At 42.0% G+C, this 19548-nt stretch overlaps 1 protein-coding gene across 2 annotated transcripts in view; it reads right to left on the bottom strand.

Annotated features, from left to right (window-relative positions):
* Positions 1 to 19548, bottom strand: part of LOC145357045 (neuron navigator 1-like) — a 698546-nt gene that overhangs the window by 395707 nt on the left and 283291 nt on the right. For both annotated transcript variants that reach the window (XM_080210100.1, XM_080210101.1), the window contains one exon: positions 2976 to 3078. In XM_080210100.1, coding sequence (XP_080066226.1) covers positions 2976 to 3078 — 103 coding nt within the window. The remainder of the gene's footprint in view (positions 1 to 2975; positions 3079 to 19548) is intronic.

Below are 19548 nucleotides of genomic sequence, written 5' to 3'. Positions count from 1 at the left end.
CTCTCTGCCCAAGTGCTTCGATTTGCATGATGAAATATAACTGATTTGGTCTTGAAACGTGGCATTCTACAGCCAGCTACGTGTAGTCAGTCTAAGACAAGTTTTAGTCTCTTTTGAAAAAGGAATCAAATATTTTGCTATGGAAATAGGTATTGTTCAAATGTCAAAAAATGATAAATTAACCAGGTTTTCAATGTAACCAAGTAAATTGCCTGGAGCTGCAGGCAATCTTGACCTCTACCATTTGTTTTTGAATATTCAGGTGAAATAGTTTCCGATGTAAATAATCACTATATCTGAAATATTAACTTTTTTTTATTTTGTGGTTGTGAGAGGGGAGGGGAGATATTACAGTCAATACAAAATTCATGCATAACAAGCTTGCTGAGGAAGCCAGCTTTATGTGCTACAATTGCTGCTGGCAAGAGTAAAACTTGATAGTGTGTTTGCGGTGGGTTGGAGTTTAAACATACACATCAGCTATTTCAGTCAACAGTCCTTTGCTTGAACTAGTGAAGACAGATTCCATCCTTGTTTCACCTCCTTAGGTTTGACAGATAGCCGAGTAAGTCAGGGAGGTAAGATGTAGCAGTGTTGTCATGAGGTTTTATTGTAAGATGTAGCAGAACAAGCCATGTTGTAATGTGTGAAAGGGCAGGTTTTATGCCATTGTGTAATGTGCATTCGTTAACATCTTACCTCTTGTCCAATTCTGTGGAGTTAATCCCGCTTTTCTAGCTGGTGAACCTAGTAATCCAATAAAAAGGGAAGAGTCTGTGGCCATCGTTGCCTTGAGGTCTGGGGAGTTTTCACAATCTCAGCCTTGGTTGGGCTCAGGGAAAAACACAGGCCAGAACATTCCGGCAATTCATACCGGAAGGATTTTCCAGGTCTCCCAGTGGTGGGAGGTGCTTTCAACAGTAAACCCTGTTGACAATGTCAGGACCAGAAGATTCCTCCACTGGCCAATGGTGGGCCCCCTCCAGCTCCACAAAGTAAGTGGCAGTTTGCGTGGAAAATCCCACCCATAAAGTCTACAGGAATAGTGCGAGAAGACCGGAGGATAGTAAATGTTGTCCCCTTGTTCAAGAAGGGGAGTAGAAACAACCCTGGTAATTATAGACCAGTGAGCCTTACTTCTGCTGTGGGCAAAGTATTGGAAAGGATTATAAGAGATAGGATTTATAATCATCTAGAAAGGAATAATTTGATTAGGGATAGTCAACACGATTTTGTGAAGGGTAGGTCGTGCCTCACAAGCCTTATTGAGTTCTTTGAGAAGGTGATCAAAGAGGTGGATGAGGGTAAAGAAGTTGATGTGGTGTATATAGATTTCAGTAAAGTGTTTGATAAGGTTACCCATGGTTGGCTGTTGCAGAAAATGTGGAGGCATGGGATTGAGGGTGATTTAGCGGTTTGGATCAGAAACTGGCTAGCTGGAAGAAGACAGATAGTGGTGGTTGATGGGAAATGTTCATCCTGGAGTTCAGTTACTAGTGATGTACTGCAAGGATCTGTTTTGGGGCCATGCTGTTTGCCATTTTTATAAATCACCTGGATGAGGACGTAGAAGGATGGGTTAGTAAATTTGCGGATGACACTAAAGTCGGTGGAGTTGTGGACAGTGCGGAAGGATGTTGCAGGTTACAGAGGGACATAGTTAAGCTGCAGAGCTGGGCTGAGAGGTGGAGCTTAATGCGGAAAAATGTGAGGTGATTCACTTTGGAAGGAGTAACAGGAATACAGAGTACTGGGCTAATGGTAAGATACTTGGTAGCGTGGATGAGCAGAGATATCTGTGTCCATGTGCATAGATCCCTGAAAGTTGACACCCAGGCTGATAAGGTTGTTAAGAAGGTGTACAGTGTACAGCTTTTATTATTAGAGGGATTGAGTTTCAGAGCCATGTGGTCATGTTGCAGCTGTACAAAACTTTGGTGCGGCTGCACTTGGAATATTGCGTACAGTTCTGGTCACCACATTATAGGAAGGATGTGGAAGCATTAGAAAGGGTGCAGAGCAGATTTATCAGGCTGTTGCCTGGTATGGTGGGAAGATCTTATGAGGAAAGGCTGAGGGACTTAAGGCTGTTTTCGTTAGAGAGAAGGTTAAGAGGTGACTTAATAGAGGCATACAAGATGATCAGAGGATTAGATAGAGAGCCTTTTTCCTTGGATGGTGATGGCTAGCATGAGGGGACATAGCTTTAAATTGAGGGGTGATAGATATAGATCAGATGTCAGAAGTAGGTTCTTTACTCAGAGAGTAGTAAGGGCGTGGAATGCCCTGCCTGCAGCAGTAGTGGACTCGCCAACATTAAGGGCACTTAAATGTTCATTGGATAAACATATGGATGATATTGGAATAGTGTAGGTTAGATGGGCTTTAGATTGGTTTTCACAGGTTGGGGCAACATCGAGAGCTGAAGGGCCTGTACTGTGCTGTAATGTTTTATGTTCTATAATCTATGATCGCAGTCACAGCCGCACACGAAAGGGTGATTACAAGTATACAAGACAAAACTGCAGCTTTGTCCTCATCCAATAAGTCAATTGGACACACGCATATTGTGAAGACAAATGGGTAGTTGCTTCATTACTTCCTAACTGGAGTTTTTGACGAACAGTGAGCATTTCACCATTGTTGTGTGAGCGTTTTTGCAAAGCTGAAGGAAATAAAATGTATTTTTGCCTCTAATCATCGAAGATATGATCATGCATGATTCAGGATTGAAATATCTGAAGAAAACATATTAGGCTAAGAAACTTCGGCAAATAGTTACCCAGAGACTTGTAATAAAGCACCAATTTGTAACCTTCGTGAGGAAGTCAAAAATAGATATGAACACACATGCGTGCGCACACAGACACACATAGATGCACGTACACATACACAGGCACACACACACACACAAAGACGCACACAGTTTTCTTTTGTTCTGATACAATACTTATTTAAACAAATTTAATGCATACCTATGCGTTATCTGAGATCCCCTCAGGCTGGACATGGTGTCTTCAAGATTCTGGCGAAGATCTACAATATTCTGAACAGTTCTTTTTCTCTGTGTCTCCGGATCTTTTAATCAAAAGAAAAAAAGTGAAAATAGCATATGAATTTATTTGGTTGCTGTTCTGTACTTTTCTAATTGATAACATTACCCAAATTTATTTCTGGCTTATGCATTTCAGGTGAATACAAGAGAGCCAATAATATATTCCTTTGAGGTATCAGTGGAAAACAAAAATTTAAAAAGTGAACAAGAGCTGATCAAATTTTCTGCCCCCACTTCATGTCCTGAGGAGTTCCTGTGGTGCAGTGGATATTTTGCCTGCCTCTGAGCCAGAAGCTCCAGGATCAACTCTCACACCAGGACTTGATGGCCAAAGAAGGATGTTCATGGGAGGCACTGGCATAGTGGTATTGTCACTGGACTAGCAAACCAGAGACCCAGGGTAATGCTCTTGAAACCCAGGTTCAAATCCCACATGGCAGATGGTGAAATTAGAATTTAATAAAAAAATCTGGATTCAAAAGTCCAATGATGACCATGAAACCATTTGCCAATTGATGTAAAAACCCATCTGGTTTACCAATATCCTTTACTTTACAGACTGTCTGTTGTCCTTACCCATTCTGGCCTATTTGTGGCTCCAGACTCACAGAAATGTGGTTGACTCTTATTTACCTTCATGGATGACAATAAATGCTAGCCCAGCCAGTGATACCCACATCCCATGCATGAATAGAAACAAAAACTAAACAGTAACAACTTGCAAAATTCTTCCAACATGCTAATGGCAGGTGGTAAGAACGGAAGAGACTCCTGTTCAGCCTCGCCTGGTGTGGAGTGGTGCCCCTCAAGCTATAAGCCTCTGGAGATGGTTAGTGACCTGTTACAGTTAAACTATGCTACGGGAACAGATGAAAACACGCCTTCTGCACCATTAGATGCAGGAAGTGAAACGACAATGATTGGCCATGCTGAAAAAAATTGCCCTTAGTTTCAGGCGGATTAGCAGGGTAACTACATGGGGTTATGGGGATACAGCCGAGAGAAAACTGTGGTCAGTGCAGGCTCAATGGGCCAAATGGCCTCCTTCTGTATTACTGGTATTCTATAACTTCATATTCCCCACTTCTGCAATAAAACTTGCGAACAACCAGCACTAAAGTCAAGAATGGAGCAGAATTGATATGACAAACAGCAACTCAAAACGAGTTGACTAGAATCCCTATTGTGCAGAAGAAGGCTATTTGGGCCCATCAAATTGGCACCAACTCTCCAATAGAGCAGCACATCCAGACCCACCCCCTGAGCTATCCCCCATACCCCACGTATTTACCCCACTCATCCCCCTATCCTACAAATCTCAACACTGAGGGACAATTTAGCATGGCCAATCCACCTAACCTGCACATCTTTGGACTGTGTGAGGAAACCAGAGCATCCAGAGGAATCGCACGCAGACACAGGGAGGACATGCAAACTCCACACAAATAGTCACCCAAGGCCAGAATCCAACTAATGACCCTGGCATTGTGAGACAGTAGTGCTAACTACTGTGCCACCAAGTTCAATTTTAAATGAGTATTGTTAATGCTGACTTATTAGATTCAAAATATCAAATATTCTGGAAATTCTAGTAGATTTTAACAACAAATAGAAAATTACAGGCTTTCTGCTTTATTCACAATTTATTTAAATTAAACAATGGTTCGTGATTATACTTTTATAATATTCACATTAAGATACGCACTGTAAATGTGGGAGTAAGTCAGGCTAGTAGCCAAAGATGCCAAGACCTTCACTCCAGGCTAGATGGCTGGGAAACTCAAAGCCTAAGGCTGCCTGCCACATCAATTTTGTTGTAGCAGTTGAATGAGCTTGGGCTGTTACCAACCTGGCCTCTGGCTGGAACATGGCATGAAGCTCAAGGGAGGAAAAACTGATATTGCTGAAACTCCATTTAAGTTCTAAAGTAGTGCTGCCTACTTACTGAGGCAGCAGTAATAGCCACTGTGTCACCATGCTGCCATATAATTTTTAGGAGATAACTCTGCATTCAAATACAATATGAAACACTCAAAACTTTGAGCAGCAAATGCAGAAATTTATAGACCTCACAAAGTCAGCCCATACAGACCACCCACCCATGGCTGCAGAAAATGGGAAAAAAGGTGAAGGTATAAAGTGTATCATGCTTTGGTCGTCGTGGCAGGCTTGACAGATCAGTCGATCTTTACCTGTGCATTAATTCTATATGTTTGGACCCCCTTATATCAATCAGCTCCCTAAAGTCTGCATGGCACAGGATGTACTAGGATTTGGAATCCAGTTGCTGGAAGAGCAAATATTTGGGCACAGTGCTCAATTTTCCATCCATAATAAATTTAACAAAAAATAATGCAAATATGGACATAATTAGCTGATTTATGCTGCCTCTGGGTGAGGCTTCACACTCTGGGGGGCTGAAGCTGGAAACCATCTTGAAAGATTCCCCATATTGCAGGTCTCAATCTATATAAAACTGATGCTGGATGGTTGAACCAGTTACTCATCACGGTTCCTATTCCCTCAAGTGAGGAATGTTGGTAATTGTTTGCTGGCCCGAGGATTTCACTGTTTACCTCCTTGTGTTTCACAATTACAGCCATCCATGTCTCATTAATGCTGCATCCTACATGCCTTCTGCTGACATTAGGTGACTGGACTGTTGTTGTTCGCTGCCAGATGGCATCTATTGGAATTCTATTGACCAACCTTCTCTATCTGCTGATTCTCTATCCTCCCTACATATTGGGTGGTACCAGAGGACTGGGAAATTGTGAATGTTACACTTTTATTCCGAAATGAGGATAAATCTGCCAGTGACAAACCAGTCAGCTTAAGGTTGGTAGTGGGACTTTATTTTAAGTACAACAGTCCAGAAGACAAGTAAAGGACACTCAGACAAATGTGGATTTAATAAAGGAATTCTGATATACTTGATTGAGCTTTTAATGCGATGACAGAAATGTTAGAAGAGGGCGGTGCAGCTAATATTTTCTATAAGGACTTTCTAAAGGTATTGGATACAATATTACATATTAGGATTGTTATTACAATTGAAGTCTAGCAGCTGGATATAAAGGGGAGCTGCGTTTCCCACAAATTCCCTTACCTCCGACCTAAAAGTCATTTAAAGGAAAGATGTAGGGAAGTGGTACATAGAGCACTGGTCTGTCAGTAGGAGGACACTCCCATCCTGGGGCATGTTTCAGCTCAGCAGGGGGTCTGGGCAAATTCCAACTGGCAATTAGTAAACTGGCCTTCTTAGGCCATCAAAGACTCCTCATTGGCATCCTGCCACATATTCCAAAACAGCCTGGAGATGGAAACATGCCCCTGGCCTGCAACAGGAACTGCAGGCCCCTCTATTTCCATGGCTGTTTAAAATATCAGGCCCTACAACTTGTGCACAAATCCTTGCAGAGTGAGTTAACCAACCAATTAAAAAAACATATGGTGTCCTGAGCTTTGTAAATGGTGGCACAGAGTGAAAAAAAAACAGGAAGTCATACTGAACCTATACAGAATGGTTCTTTGGCTTAATGTACACTGATTAATTCTGGGCATCACACTTTGGGAAGAATGTGAAAGCTTTGGCATGGTACAAGAGAGACTAATTAGAGTGATTCCGGGTATGAGGGATTAACAGTTACTTAGGCTGGAGAGGCTGGGATTTTTTCTCCTTCGAGCAGATTTGATGGAGGTTTTTAAGGTCGTGGTTTAGGCAGAGTAAGTAAAGAGAATCTGTGTGCATCCAAAGTTGTAGGGTTAATAGCCAAGGGAACAGTTTTAAGGAAAGAACAAAGCTGACATGAGAAAAACATTGCCATTTGAGGGATTTAAAATGCACTGCCTGATACAATGGTGGATACAGATTCTATGGCAGCTTTTTCAAAGGGAAATTCTCGCAAATCTGAAGTAGAAAACATTTACATGGGGAGAAACAGGCAATGGTGCTAACGGCGTAGCTTTTTGAAACAGCCAGTCTCAATGGGCCAAATGGCCTCCTTCTATACTCTACCACTCTATGATTCTGAATTGATTTAATTTATTATGGTCACATGTATTAAAATGCAGTGAAAAGTATTCTGTTCTTAGAGAAGAAAAGGAGATGGTCACTCTGCCTATACTGACATGATGCGGAGACGCCAGCGTTGGACTAGGGTAAGCACAGTAAGAAGTCTCTCAACACCAAAGTCCAACAGTTTATTTGGTAGCACAAGCCACAAGCTTTCAGAGTGCTGCTCTTTCATCAGGTGAGTGGGAGTTCTGTTCATAAACAGGGCATATAAAGACACAGACTCAATTTAAAGTCATAGTTAGGATGTCGAGAAAGATCAACTCAATATAAATGGAGGAAAAAAAAATCAGAAAAATAATTCAGTTTAGTTTGACCTAGGTATCGAAGTTATTACAACCTGATGCTCTACAATCAGCTACTGAATTAGAAGAGATGAAGGGGAAAGGAACGTCAGTCAACCAGAGGGACCCACCCATTAGTCACTTCACATGAATTTGCGAGCATGCGATAGTGGAAGGAATGCTCAGTGTTCATTCTTTGCCATCATTCATGACCCAGGGCAAAGCACACTGATATAGCAACCTTACAGAGTGTTAATAAAACCTCAGTATGCCTCTGCAGTTGATAAAGGTGATAGCTGCACTCGCCTTTGGTAATATTTCTGTAAGCTCACAGTGAAGTGCAATTAATGTGAAATTGTAAGGTAATATAGTTAAAGGAAGCAATTAAGTGTGAGCACAATTAATTCAACAATATTTTGGAAAGCCAGCTAATATCTTCTTCACCTGCTCCAAGAATCAGGTCAATGGTAAAACAGTGCTTGTTCTTTCTGCTACGTTCATCTAACCGGCTCCTGCGCTACTCTTCAGATTGGTCCTAAAGTTTACAAAGGGGTCATCTTTCTCTCTCCTCTATCCTACAGAGCTTTTCAGCCCTACTGTTTAGTGTACAGAATAGGGGCAACATTGGCAAAATATATTCATCATCCAATCCTAAAAAAGGCCAACTTCTTCATAATGATTTGTTCAGTACAACTGAATTTCTTGCTAAGCCACTTAAATAGACATTGAGTCAATCTTCTGTATCTGGTGTCACAGTCTAAGAATAAGGGTAAGCCATTCAGGACGAAGGTGAGAAAGAACTTCTTCACTCAGAGTTGAAAACCTGTGGAATTCTTGACCACTGAAAGCTGTTGGGGCCAGTTCATTACATATGTTCAAGAGGGAGCTGGATGTGGCCCTTGTGGCTAAAGGCATCAAGGGGTATGGAGAGAGAGAGCAGAGTGGGAGACTGAAAGTGCGTGATCAACCATGATCATATTGAATGGTGGTGCAGGCTCAAAGGGCCAAATGTCCTACTCCTGCATCTATTTTCATGTTTCTGTATGTTTTTTCAACAATGATTTGATTTATTGTCACATGTTTTGCGATACAATGAAAAGTGAGGTTTCTTGCATGCTTTACAGACATAAATACCGTTTATAGAGTACATAGGGGAGAAGGAAAGGAGAGGGTGAAGAATATAATGCTGTGGTTACAGATAGGGAGTAGAGAAAGATCAGCTTCGTGTAAGGTAGGTCCATTCAAAAGTCTGATGGCAGCAGGGAAGAAGCTGCTCTTCAGTCATTTAGTATGAGATCTCAGACCAGACACATACAAGCCAGACTAGGTAAAGGTCACAGATTCCCTTTCCTGAAAAGTACTGATGAATCAGTTGAGTTTTCCTGACAATCTGAAAACTTCCATTATTGTTGGATTATATGTTGAGGACAGGATCTCTCCTCCTCCTCCTCTCCTCCACACCCCCACCAGCATAAACATCACTGGTGAGCCCTACCCCACTTGGCCGACTTGTCCTGCTTTAATTTTTTAGCTGACGTGCCTTTAATTATTTTGGAGTGAGGCTTTCATTACTCTTCAGGATGAAGTCCCACCACATAGATCTGCAGTACCAGTAACACCGCCGGGAACGGTGGCCACTACTAGTATTTTAGGAGGTCTGGTTGGTAGAGCAACTCTGGATGCCTCCGAAATCAGAGAAGGCCCACATATGTTGGGGGAACTTTGGGCAGGGTGGAGGGTAGGATATAGGGAGGGAAAACTGATATCAGTGGGTCTCCAATTGGCACCACAAACCTGGAAAGGAGGCCCTCCCCCCACCCCACCTTTCACTGATCAATGAAAAACCTGTTCAGACCAGTATTCTTATTTTCCAGATTTCACTGGTGTTGCATTTTAAGGTGTACAAAACCAATTCGGACCAGTACTCTTATTGCCTAATTTTTACTGTTTTCTCCTTCTGGAAGGGACAAACCTGCCCATTTTACCTGAGCAGCAGTAGGAAGAGACCCTTAACTGGGCATTAACTGTCCAATTAAGAACCTCGATTGGTCAGTCCACCTGCCACCACTTAAGCAAGTTGGCACAGCATCCTATTTTGTGGCTCCACCTACCTGCTTTCCTGCCCATTGGTAATTTATGAAACCCAGCCCATTGTTTCCAGTGCTAACCCATACAAATGGTCAGGTCTATTGAACCCAGTTTCGTAACTTGTGTCATGAAATTTGGATTTGCGATCTTTGTTGGGAATTCAGTAGCATGCAACAAGAATTCCTGTAGCCTGGTGGAATATCATCGGTTGTTCAAATCTTGCTTGACATTTTTAGCAGCACAGCCTCTGGGCAACCTGTTCAGAACCAGAAAAATTATAGAAACCAAATCATAGAAACCCTACAGTACAGAAAGAGATTATTTGGTCCACACCGACCACAATCCCAGGCCCTACCCCCAAATTCCTACATATTTTACCGACTAATCCCTTTAACCTACGCACCTCAGGACATTAAAGGGCAATTTTTAGCATGGCCAATCAACCTAACCCACACATCTTTGGACTGTGGGAGGAAACCCACACAGACATGAGGAGAGCATGCAAACTTTACAAAGACAGTGACCCAAGCCAGGAATCAAACCCAGGTCCTTGGAGCGGTGAAGCAGCAGTGCTAACCACGACCGTGCCACCCTTTCTGCTGACACCAGATTAAATCAAGGATTATGCCGCAACAAGCCTTAGTAATATGCAAAGAAGCTGGCCTTGGATCACTGAACAAGTTTATTTTATCTAGCTACAAATCCTGTGCTTTGCCCAAAGAGCAATGATCCAGATGTCCCAGTATCAGGATTTACTGGATCCTCCATGTAATCTGCCTTCTAATAAACTCTATTTAGTTATTGCTTGAAGGAAGTCTCTACAAGCTTTCTCAAGCCCCCCGCTGCACCTGTCCCGCTGAGTTCAATTTTATAAAACTGTTGAACATCAGTATCCAGGTCATAAGATACATTCTTAAAGGGAATATAGGTTGAATGATTTGTGCTGCAGTGTTGGAGTTCACTTTATTCAAGCTACTTCCAATCTATTTTCCCCTCAAGCATTGCTCCCTGATGGGAGGACAGGATCAACAAATGTACACTTCAATTGTCTGAAGAGCAACTTCTTTACATTTGCACCATCCAGGACAAAGCAGTCTGCTTGATTGACACATCCACAAAGATCCACTCCCTCTAACACCAATGCTTAATAGCAGTGGTGTGTACTAACTACAAAATGCACCACAGCAATTCACCAAAGAGCCTTAGACAGCACCTTCCAAACCCATCTAGAAGGACAAGGGCAGCAGATACAGGGAACACCACCACACGCAAATTCCCCTCCAAGCCACTCACCATCCTGACTTGGAAATACATCACTGTTCCTTCATAGTCACCTAGTCAAAATCCTGGAATTCCCTCCCTAATGACATTGTGGGTCAAACCACAGCACATGGTGTACAGTATTTCAAGGTGGCAGCCCACCACCACCTTCTCAAGGGCAACTAAGAATGGGCAATCGGTGCTGGCTACCCAGCAACACTTATGTTCCACGAATGAACAAAAAAATGTATATTACAATCTCTGCTGAAACAACCTCTCGCATCAGGCAGTGGGGCCATTATTGTAATAAGAATCAAGTGTGTACCATGTACAGTCCACTCATACATCCTGGCATCAAGTAGCCTAACCAACAGTCCTTCAAAGGACCCCTTCAGTTCCACAAAAATAGTGTGAGCCACTATTAACCCAAGTTTGCCACCGACCTTTTCACTTTACACCTCTTTCCCAGGATCCTTTGCAGAGTGCCACTGTGTCTGAGCCTAAAGTGGGCAAGCTGCATAAAATGTCCATTTGGGCCATGCTCTTCACTGACATTGTGGGAAATTGACACCTGGTTATCTTAAACCTCCAGCAGAACTGGTTAACAAACAGTTGGTTGACTGTGTGTAAGTTATAGGCCAGAATTTTCCAGCCTCTCAAGCCAGCAAGATTCTCTTGCTGATCACCAAATTCTCTGTCTTCGCATGCAGCCACAGAATTCAGGCCATAATCTACAAACAATTGCAACTTGAATTTATATAGGACTATTAACATAGTAAATGGCCCAAGATGCTTTAGGGGAGCACATTCAGACAAAAATCGACACAAAGCCAAAGAAGGAAAAATGAGGACAGTCATGGGCAAAGAGATAATTTTTAAGGAGCAGAGGTGGAGACGTTTAAGAGGGATTTCCAGAGCTTGGGGCCTCAACTGCTGAAGGCACTGCCACTATTGATGGGGTGAGGGAAGTTAGAAACACACAAATGTGAGAACTGGAGGAACAGAGAGTTCTTGGAGGGCTTGGGGCTGAAGATAATTACAAAGATATAAAGAAGTAAGGATAATTAAGAGATCTGAAAACAAGATGAATAATTTAAATTCAACGTGTCGGTGGAACAGATGCAAAGGCAGGTTAGTGAGTGCAAAGGCAATGAATGAACAGGACTTGGTGTGAGTTAGGCTATAGGCTGTAGACTCTCTCTCATCTTACAGATTTACTAACACAAACATAATATGCAACTGATATTCACTATCCCTGGGTCAAAATTCCAGAACTCCCTGCCTAACAGCACTGCGGGTGTACCTACAATTCAAGGGACTGCAGTGGTTCAAGAAGGCAGCTCACCATCAGTTGCTCAAGGGCAATTAGGGATAGGCAATAAATGCTGGCCTAGCAAGAGTTGCCCTCATTCCTTAAATGTGATTTTTTAAAAAATCAGCTTAAATTGAATAGAGCACCCTCACTTCAGCTGGTTGGCAATTGTTGCGAAATCCTATATTGTAGTTATTCTGTTAGGCAAACATCGAGATCACTTGTTCTCCCTTGGGGAAAAGCAGCCCAACCTTTTGGGCAGCGTTAAATACAAGCGCCGAGCATAGAATCATGCCAAAACTGCTACACTGCATTTCATTATTATATAATTCAAATCTCCATTCACATTGACAGCGGATGCACAGGTTTGCCTGTAATCTATCATCTGAATTTGTCAAAAGGAATATTGTACTGCTCCACTATGTACTTACAGTTAACTGTTGTTCCATAATTCAGACTAAAAGGTGGAAAGACAATAGCCTCCAAAGCCCAGTTATAAGGATCTCCAATTCTTTAAGAATATAAATAAAATTATTTAAGATGTAGATTTATATTCAATAATTATTTCCTCTCTTCTTTGCCATATGCCATATTCAATGTAGTAATCAGGATATTTATGACACATACAGACATCAAAGCTTGAGTGTCAAGGTTATTCTGTCATCAAATTTAAAATCTCATTGCAAAGATCTACCTTCCATAGTACTTTATGAATTTCAGTATAACTGGATTAGAATGTCTCTATGAACCATTAAAAACACTTGTCAGGAGATTTCCTATACTGATGATAGGGAGCTGTTGTTTGTTTAACATCATTGCCATCACTCTAAATGGTTCTTTCTTCACTCATGCAGCTTATTATAATTGTGCTGTAGTCTGCAGCGAGCAAATAGAAAGCAAATATTAGCAACGTTGCCTCCAGAATTCACCAATTCAGGGTTCGCAAGGGATAAGCTGGCAAGTTAACATCATTACAGTGAATCTTAAGTAACAGCTCAGTGTGTTCTGATAAAAAATATCGACAAGAAAAACTGTTACCTTAACAACTAAAATCACGGAATTGAAGTCCAGCTGGGTCTTGCCATCTGCCTTGAGCTGGGATTTCAACTCATGTTAAAGCATCACAAGGTCACGACCTTTAAGTGATCACACCACCTGAGCTCAAGGGTTTGGTATCCAATAAAATCAAAGTAAAATATACTGAAGCTCTCCATTCTTTATTTGTGATACTTCATTATATTTTTTGCTATTTGTTCTAACTGCTCAATATGTTTCTGGCACTGCAATGCTGAAAGCGCACTATGATTATATTATTGGAATGAGGACCTTAGTTTCAATCAATCCCTACATTATATTGTCAGCATATAAAAAAATGTACTTGAAAGCTCTTAATTCAGAATAATCCATCTTTTCCCCAGTTGTTTGGGTCAACTCCTTTTAGTGAAACAAGTTACAACTTTGGACTTTTCTGTAAAAGCTTTTATGTTGGCATGAAAAATCTTCTTTTCCCTCCCATTTCTGGTGACTCATGAAGCAGACAAAAACATGTGTTTATGTTCGTTTCCAGCACTAGTTTTTTTCAGGAATAGGACACTGTCACCAGAAGCTATAGCTTCAGGAGTGCTACTCCACACCAAGCATGACTGACCAAGAGATTCTCCCAAACTGTCTATCATAGTCTTATTGGAAGAATTTACAGATTCAGAATTAACCTGTTTGGCCATGCCATGAACGCACCTTCCATGGCCAGCAAGTCCTAGGGTGGGACTCGAACACAGAGTTTCTGGCCCAGAGGTAGGGGCGCGACCCATAACACTATAAGATCACCTACCACGAGAATAGCACTAAATACTATGAAAATATCTGTGACAGTAATGCAACATTGGACAAAACATAAAGAAAGGATTGCTGATGATCACCACTGTATTAGAATACTTTTAACAATAGAGGTCAGTACATCCAAATCAATATTGTCCTTTTAGTGATGTGTGACGATGTATTGGAATGTGCTAATGTATGAGAAAATTGCTCACCTTGTGCTCCAGAAATATTATACATCCTGTTACAAGCAAATTGTGTGTGTCATCTGCTTTCTCAAGAAGAAACCTTGGTGCAGGAGGATGTCATATAAATAGCATAGTGCATAATTCAGGATATTTGAGGAGATTTTGCAGAGTACTTCAACCACACAAGCTCATCACGAGTTGAAAATGAGCCTGTTATTCCCAGATTGTGAAAACAATTTCATTTCTCTTGTTCTCACTCTAGTGTATTTCAAATCTGACATTTTTTTCTCTTTGGTGAACATTGCTTGCGCTCATGAATAATCATTTGCTAAACAACAGCAATCATTGTCAGGAAATTATTATTCACAAGTACTTACACAAAATCTGTAGAGACGGCAAATCTAAGTGAAAGTCATATTGTTCTCAACATACTTTGTATTCCTACATCTGAAATAAGATCTCATGTGCAGGCCAATGCGAACACAATTTTCTAGTTGCCTAATGTTAGAATTATCCATTAAGCTTAAACTGAATCAGAAACATGTTCCCTGTATTGTCAGCTGCTTTCAGTTTTCCCAGCTGCAAGCAGAACACAGCCAAAAAATCTGCTCAATTTTACACGCAAGATCATTTCTGGATTTTTGCCTCAATCGATTATAAAACGTTGTAATGGGTCAGTGGATGTTTTTGCATCATAGCTGTTTCAGTTCAACACTACGATTGATTTAAGTGAGTAACATTACCATGGATATTTAAGTATAGAATGGGTAATGAGCGTGTACCCTCGGAGGTCAAAAATGCATTCACTTTTATTTATCGAAATCCATAGAACTTTTCCATTAGAGACACCCCAAAGCTACACAAATCAGCCTTGTTTCTTGATAAGGGTGATTATGTGAAAATATGAATTCAAACATTTGCAGCCTTTTACATTTCAACAACTGCCATCTGGTGCAATGACATTCTAGAACTGTGAGAATAAAAGTCGCACACTCACAGCGAACAGCAGTTGTAAACTAAGAACTTTCTAATAATGGGGGAAGATTTCCTCCACACAATAAGTGCAAAGGACTTACAAGCACATTCTTTATGAATGGGTTATTACACAATACATGGGAGAAGTGGATTTGTTGGTATGTCATAGTCATTTTTAAAGTCACAGTGTTCATAGAAGAATCCCTACAGTGCAGAAGGAGGCCATTTGGCCCATCAAGTCTGCACAGACCACCCAGGACCCATCCCCACAACCCCATAACTAGCTAGGCCCCCCGGACACCAAGGGGAAATTTAGCATGGCCAATCCACCTAACCTGCACATCTTTGGGAGTCATTTATGACACAAGGGGCCATTCAGCTCATCAGGTGCAGGCTGGATCTCCACAGAACAAGCCAGTCTACTCGATGTCTGTAGTCCTGAAAGTCTATTTCCATCATAAGAACATAAGAACATAACAAATAGGAGCAGGAGTAGGCCATCTGGCCCCTCGAGCCTGCCCTGCCATTCAATAAGATCATGGCTGATCTGTCGTGTCTCAGTTCCACATTCCCGCCCTCTCCCCATAACCCTTAATCCCCTCTCTTATCAAAAACCCATCAACCCGCGTCTTAAAAATATTTAGCGAGGCAGCCTCCACCACCTCAACGGGCAGAGAATTCCAGAGATTCACCACCCTTTGAGTGAAGAAGTTCCTCCTCAACTCCGTTCTAAACCGCCCCCCCTTTATCTTGAGGCTGTGCCCCCCAGTCCTACTGTCCTTTCTGAGCGGGAAGAGCCTCTCCACCTCTATCCTATCCATCCCATTCATTTTCTGTAGTGTAATAATTCAATGTTTCTGTGCCTTAATGGAAAAGAGACCGATTCCGGAGGCCAGGAACTAACTTGTGGAATCAATGCCCATTGCCTCTTATAGAGGTGGCGGTTGCACATGCGCCCTGTTGCCTATTGCCCCCTATAAAGATGGCCACCGCCCTGCTGTCCATTGCCCCCAATAAATATGGCAGCCACGCTGCCCATTGTTCTCTAAAGATGGAGGCTACAAAATCGGTCAAGCAGGGCCTCAGGCATCTTATTTGTGGTTTGAAGCTCATATCCGATATTTATGAAAGCTCTGCTTCCTACACCAGGTGTTATGAGTCCTCCCTTTTGATCCTCAGGCTCCATTTAACCTTACTCATCTGCCTGTCCAATTTCTTTTTACATCATTTATTGCTTCAGTTTCCACCATCCTCATGGATATAAAGTTCCAGGTCATTACACTCGTTGCGAGAAAGATGTTATTCCTCACATTCCTCCCTCCATCTTTGGCTCAAATTCTTAAATCAGTGTCCCAACAGCTAACAGAAATAGCTTTTCCCCATCTACTTTATTTAAACATAATCGCGCACACCTCTATTAAATCTCCCTCAATCTGCTTTACCCCAAGCACAGTAAGAAGTCTGACAACACCAGGTTTAAGTCCAACCGATTTATTTGATAGTAAACTCACAAGCTTTCGAGGTTTCCTCTTCGTCAGGTGGATGGTGAGTTCTGGCCTCAGACAGAGCATATAACAGCACAGACAGTTTACAGATTACTGATTAGAATGCGAATCTTTACACCTAACCTGCTATTCAAGTCTTAAAGTGGCTGACAATGTGAGTGGAAGGAGCACTGAGCACAGGTTAGAGAGATGTGTATTGTCTCCAGACAGGTTCTGCACACGAGGACAGTTTCAGCAGGGATCTTGGGTTCATGTTGCACTATCTGTAACTCCCATGACTTGCCTGGGTTTGCAAAACCTCACTTGCTGTACTGTCTGGAGACAATACACATCTCTTTAACCTGCGCTCAGTGCTCCTTCCACTCACATTGTCAGCCACTTTAAGACTTGAACAGCAGGTTAGGTGTAAAGATTCACATTCTAATCAGTAATCTGTAAACTGTCTGTGCTGTAATATGCTCTGTCTGAGGCCAGGACTCTCCATTCACCTGACGAAGAGGGAAACCTCGAAAGCTTGTGAGTTTACTATCAAATAAATCGGTTGGACTCAAACCTGGTGTTGTCAGACTTCTTACTGTGTTTACCCCAGTCCAACGCCGGCATATCCACATCATTACTCCAAGAACACCAGCCTTTCCAACCTAACTTTGTAACTAAATCCACCTCCCGTTCCTGGAAAATTTCCCTGAACCCTCTCAAGAACTTACACAACTTTCCAAAAGTGTGGTGAGCAGAATTAGACACCAAAGTCTACTTGGACCCTAACCAAAGTTTTCTAAAAGGCTGAGCTGGACTTCCTTCCTTTTAAACACAATGCCTTAATTTATGAAGCCCAGAATCCTGTAAGCTTTGGCAACAGCTCTCTCTGTATGTTCTGTCATTTTCAAAGATCAATGCACGTGCGCCTCCAGGCTCCCTGTTCCGACACATTCTTCAGAGTTGTGTCATTAACTCTGCAATGACTCTCGCTATACCTTCTGACAAAATGCATTGCTACACACTTCTCTGTATTGAATTCCATCTGCCACTTGTCTGTCCATCTTTAAAATTTATTTGTTAGTCACAAGTAAGCTTACATTGACACTGCAATGAAGACACTGTGAAAATCCTGCTAACCTATGTCATAGAATCACAGAATCCCTACAGTGCAGAAGGAGGCCATTTGGCCCATCGAGTCTACACCGACCACAACCCCACCCTATCCCCATAACCCTACTTATTTACACTGACACTAAGGAGCAATTTAGTCCTGTTGTACGTATGATATATATCGTTTCTATTTTACTCAAATGGAATTTCATGCAATCAAAATTATTCCACGTCATTTCTTAAAAACACAAATCTGTCTGAAAGATGTACTGCATAGAAAAGTTGACACAGTAAGACAAGTATCTGTATGACTTTCACAACCTTCAGACCTCCCAAAGTATGCTTTAGGAAATTAATATCTCATTCAGAAAATCCTACTCTTTTTAAAATATTTTATCCTAATGCTTCAAATTGGAATGCGGAGGTTTGCTTGAAGCACATGTGGAAATGTTTCATTTTAAAGAAATTTAGGTATCTAAAACTTACCGAGTTTGAAGTTCAAAGCAATGTTCAAAAAACAAAGTACTCCCCTCATCTGTAAAAGGCAATAATCACCATTCAACTCTTCAGACTAGAGTTTACATATCCTGCCAGCAGTTTTGAATGTGGGGGAGTGTGTGTGTGTGTGTGTGTGTGTGTGTGTGTGTGTGTGTGTGTGTGTGTGTGTGTGTGTGTGTGTGTGTGTGTGTGTGTGTGGAGGGAGGGGGCTGCGGTGGTGCTAGATGGAGGTGTTGTGTGACCTGCTTACCTATCTTTGGACCAACAAGACCCTTAAGTGCCCTCATCCCACTCTTGTCACTAGCTAATCTGTTTGGATTGGGACAGGGAGTGAGGCCAGTGGGGAAAGGCAAGTCTAAGCCATGTGGGATTCCCAATATACCTTTAAGGGCACAGGTGGGTGTCTTGTACCGAGACTTCATTTGTGGGTTCACTGTGACCATCAGAAGCCCTTCTCCCAAGATCACATTTCCTCCTCTATTCCCCCACCCACAGCCTCTCAAACCTGACTCCCCATTCCCCAGCCTAACCCTGGCAAAATCTCCCCCACTTACCTTGATGGCTAGCTGCAACAATAATTTTTACGGGGGCCTGTCTGTAGGCGCAGTGGTGGCCATTACTCCCACCCAACACTGCTGGGATCACAGTGTTTCTTGCTCTCAAATTGGCTGTCAGCTCTCTGAGGCAGGGCTTCCTGTTGCCAAAGTTGGAAATCTCTTTTCCAGTCTATTAATGGCCAATTGACCAATAAATTACAGCCGGACACACATTCATCCCTTGGGTGAGCTCCCAACTACATTTTACCTGGGGATGGAGGGGTGGGTACCATGGCACCCTGTAAAGTCCAATGCTTCATATTTTAGCCTTCTGTTCATTTTACTACCTAAAATTATGCAAATTATATTTTTCCCTTTTTAAAATATTTTTCTGCTCACCTCCCTAATATACCAGGGGGACATATCTAAGGAGTCCGAGATGGAGGGAGCAAGGAAATGTGGGGAAGTGTGGGGAGAACTACATCAAAAATCAGGAAAAAAAGTTAAAAGGAAGGAGAACTCAGAAGATGTTACTGATGGAAGTGTTAGAATTAAAAAGAAGGTACAGAAGGGCACTTCATCTGAATGCTCATAGCATTCAAAACAAAAGGTAAATGAGTTGATGGCACAAATCATTGTGAATGAGTATGATTTGGTGGCCATTACAGAGACATGGTTGCAGGATGGTCACGACTGGCATTTAAGTATCCATGGGTATCAGACTATTCGGAGGGATAGACAGGAAGGTAAGGGGGGTAGTGTGGCTCTGATATTTAAGGATGACATCAGGGTGGTAGTGAGAGATGGTATAGGTTCTATGGAAAAAAAGGTTGAATCCATTTGAGTGGAAATTAGAAATAGTAAG

The sequence above is a fragment of the Carcharhinus amblyrhynchos genome, chromosome 22 (assembly GCF_965287045.1).
Source record: "Carcharhinus amblyrhynchos chromosome 22, sCarAmb.v2.hapA, whole genome shotgun sequence".
Taxonomy (NCBI): Eukaryota; Metazoa; Chordata; class Chondrichthyes; order Carcharhiniformes; family Carcharhinidae; genus Carcharhinus; species Carcharhinus amblyrhynchos.
This window is presented reverse-complemented; position numbering and strand designations above follow the sequence as displayed.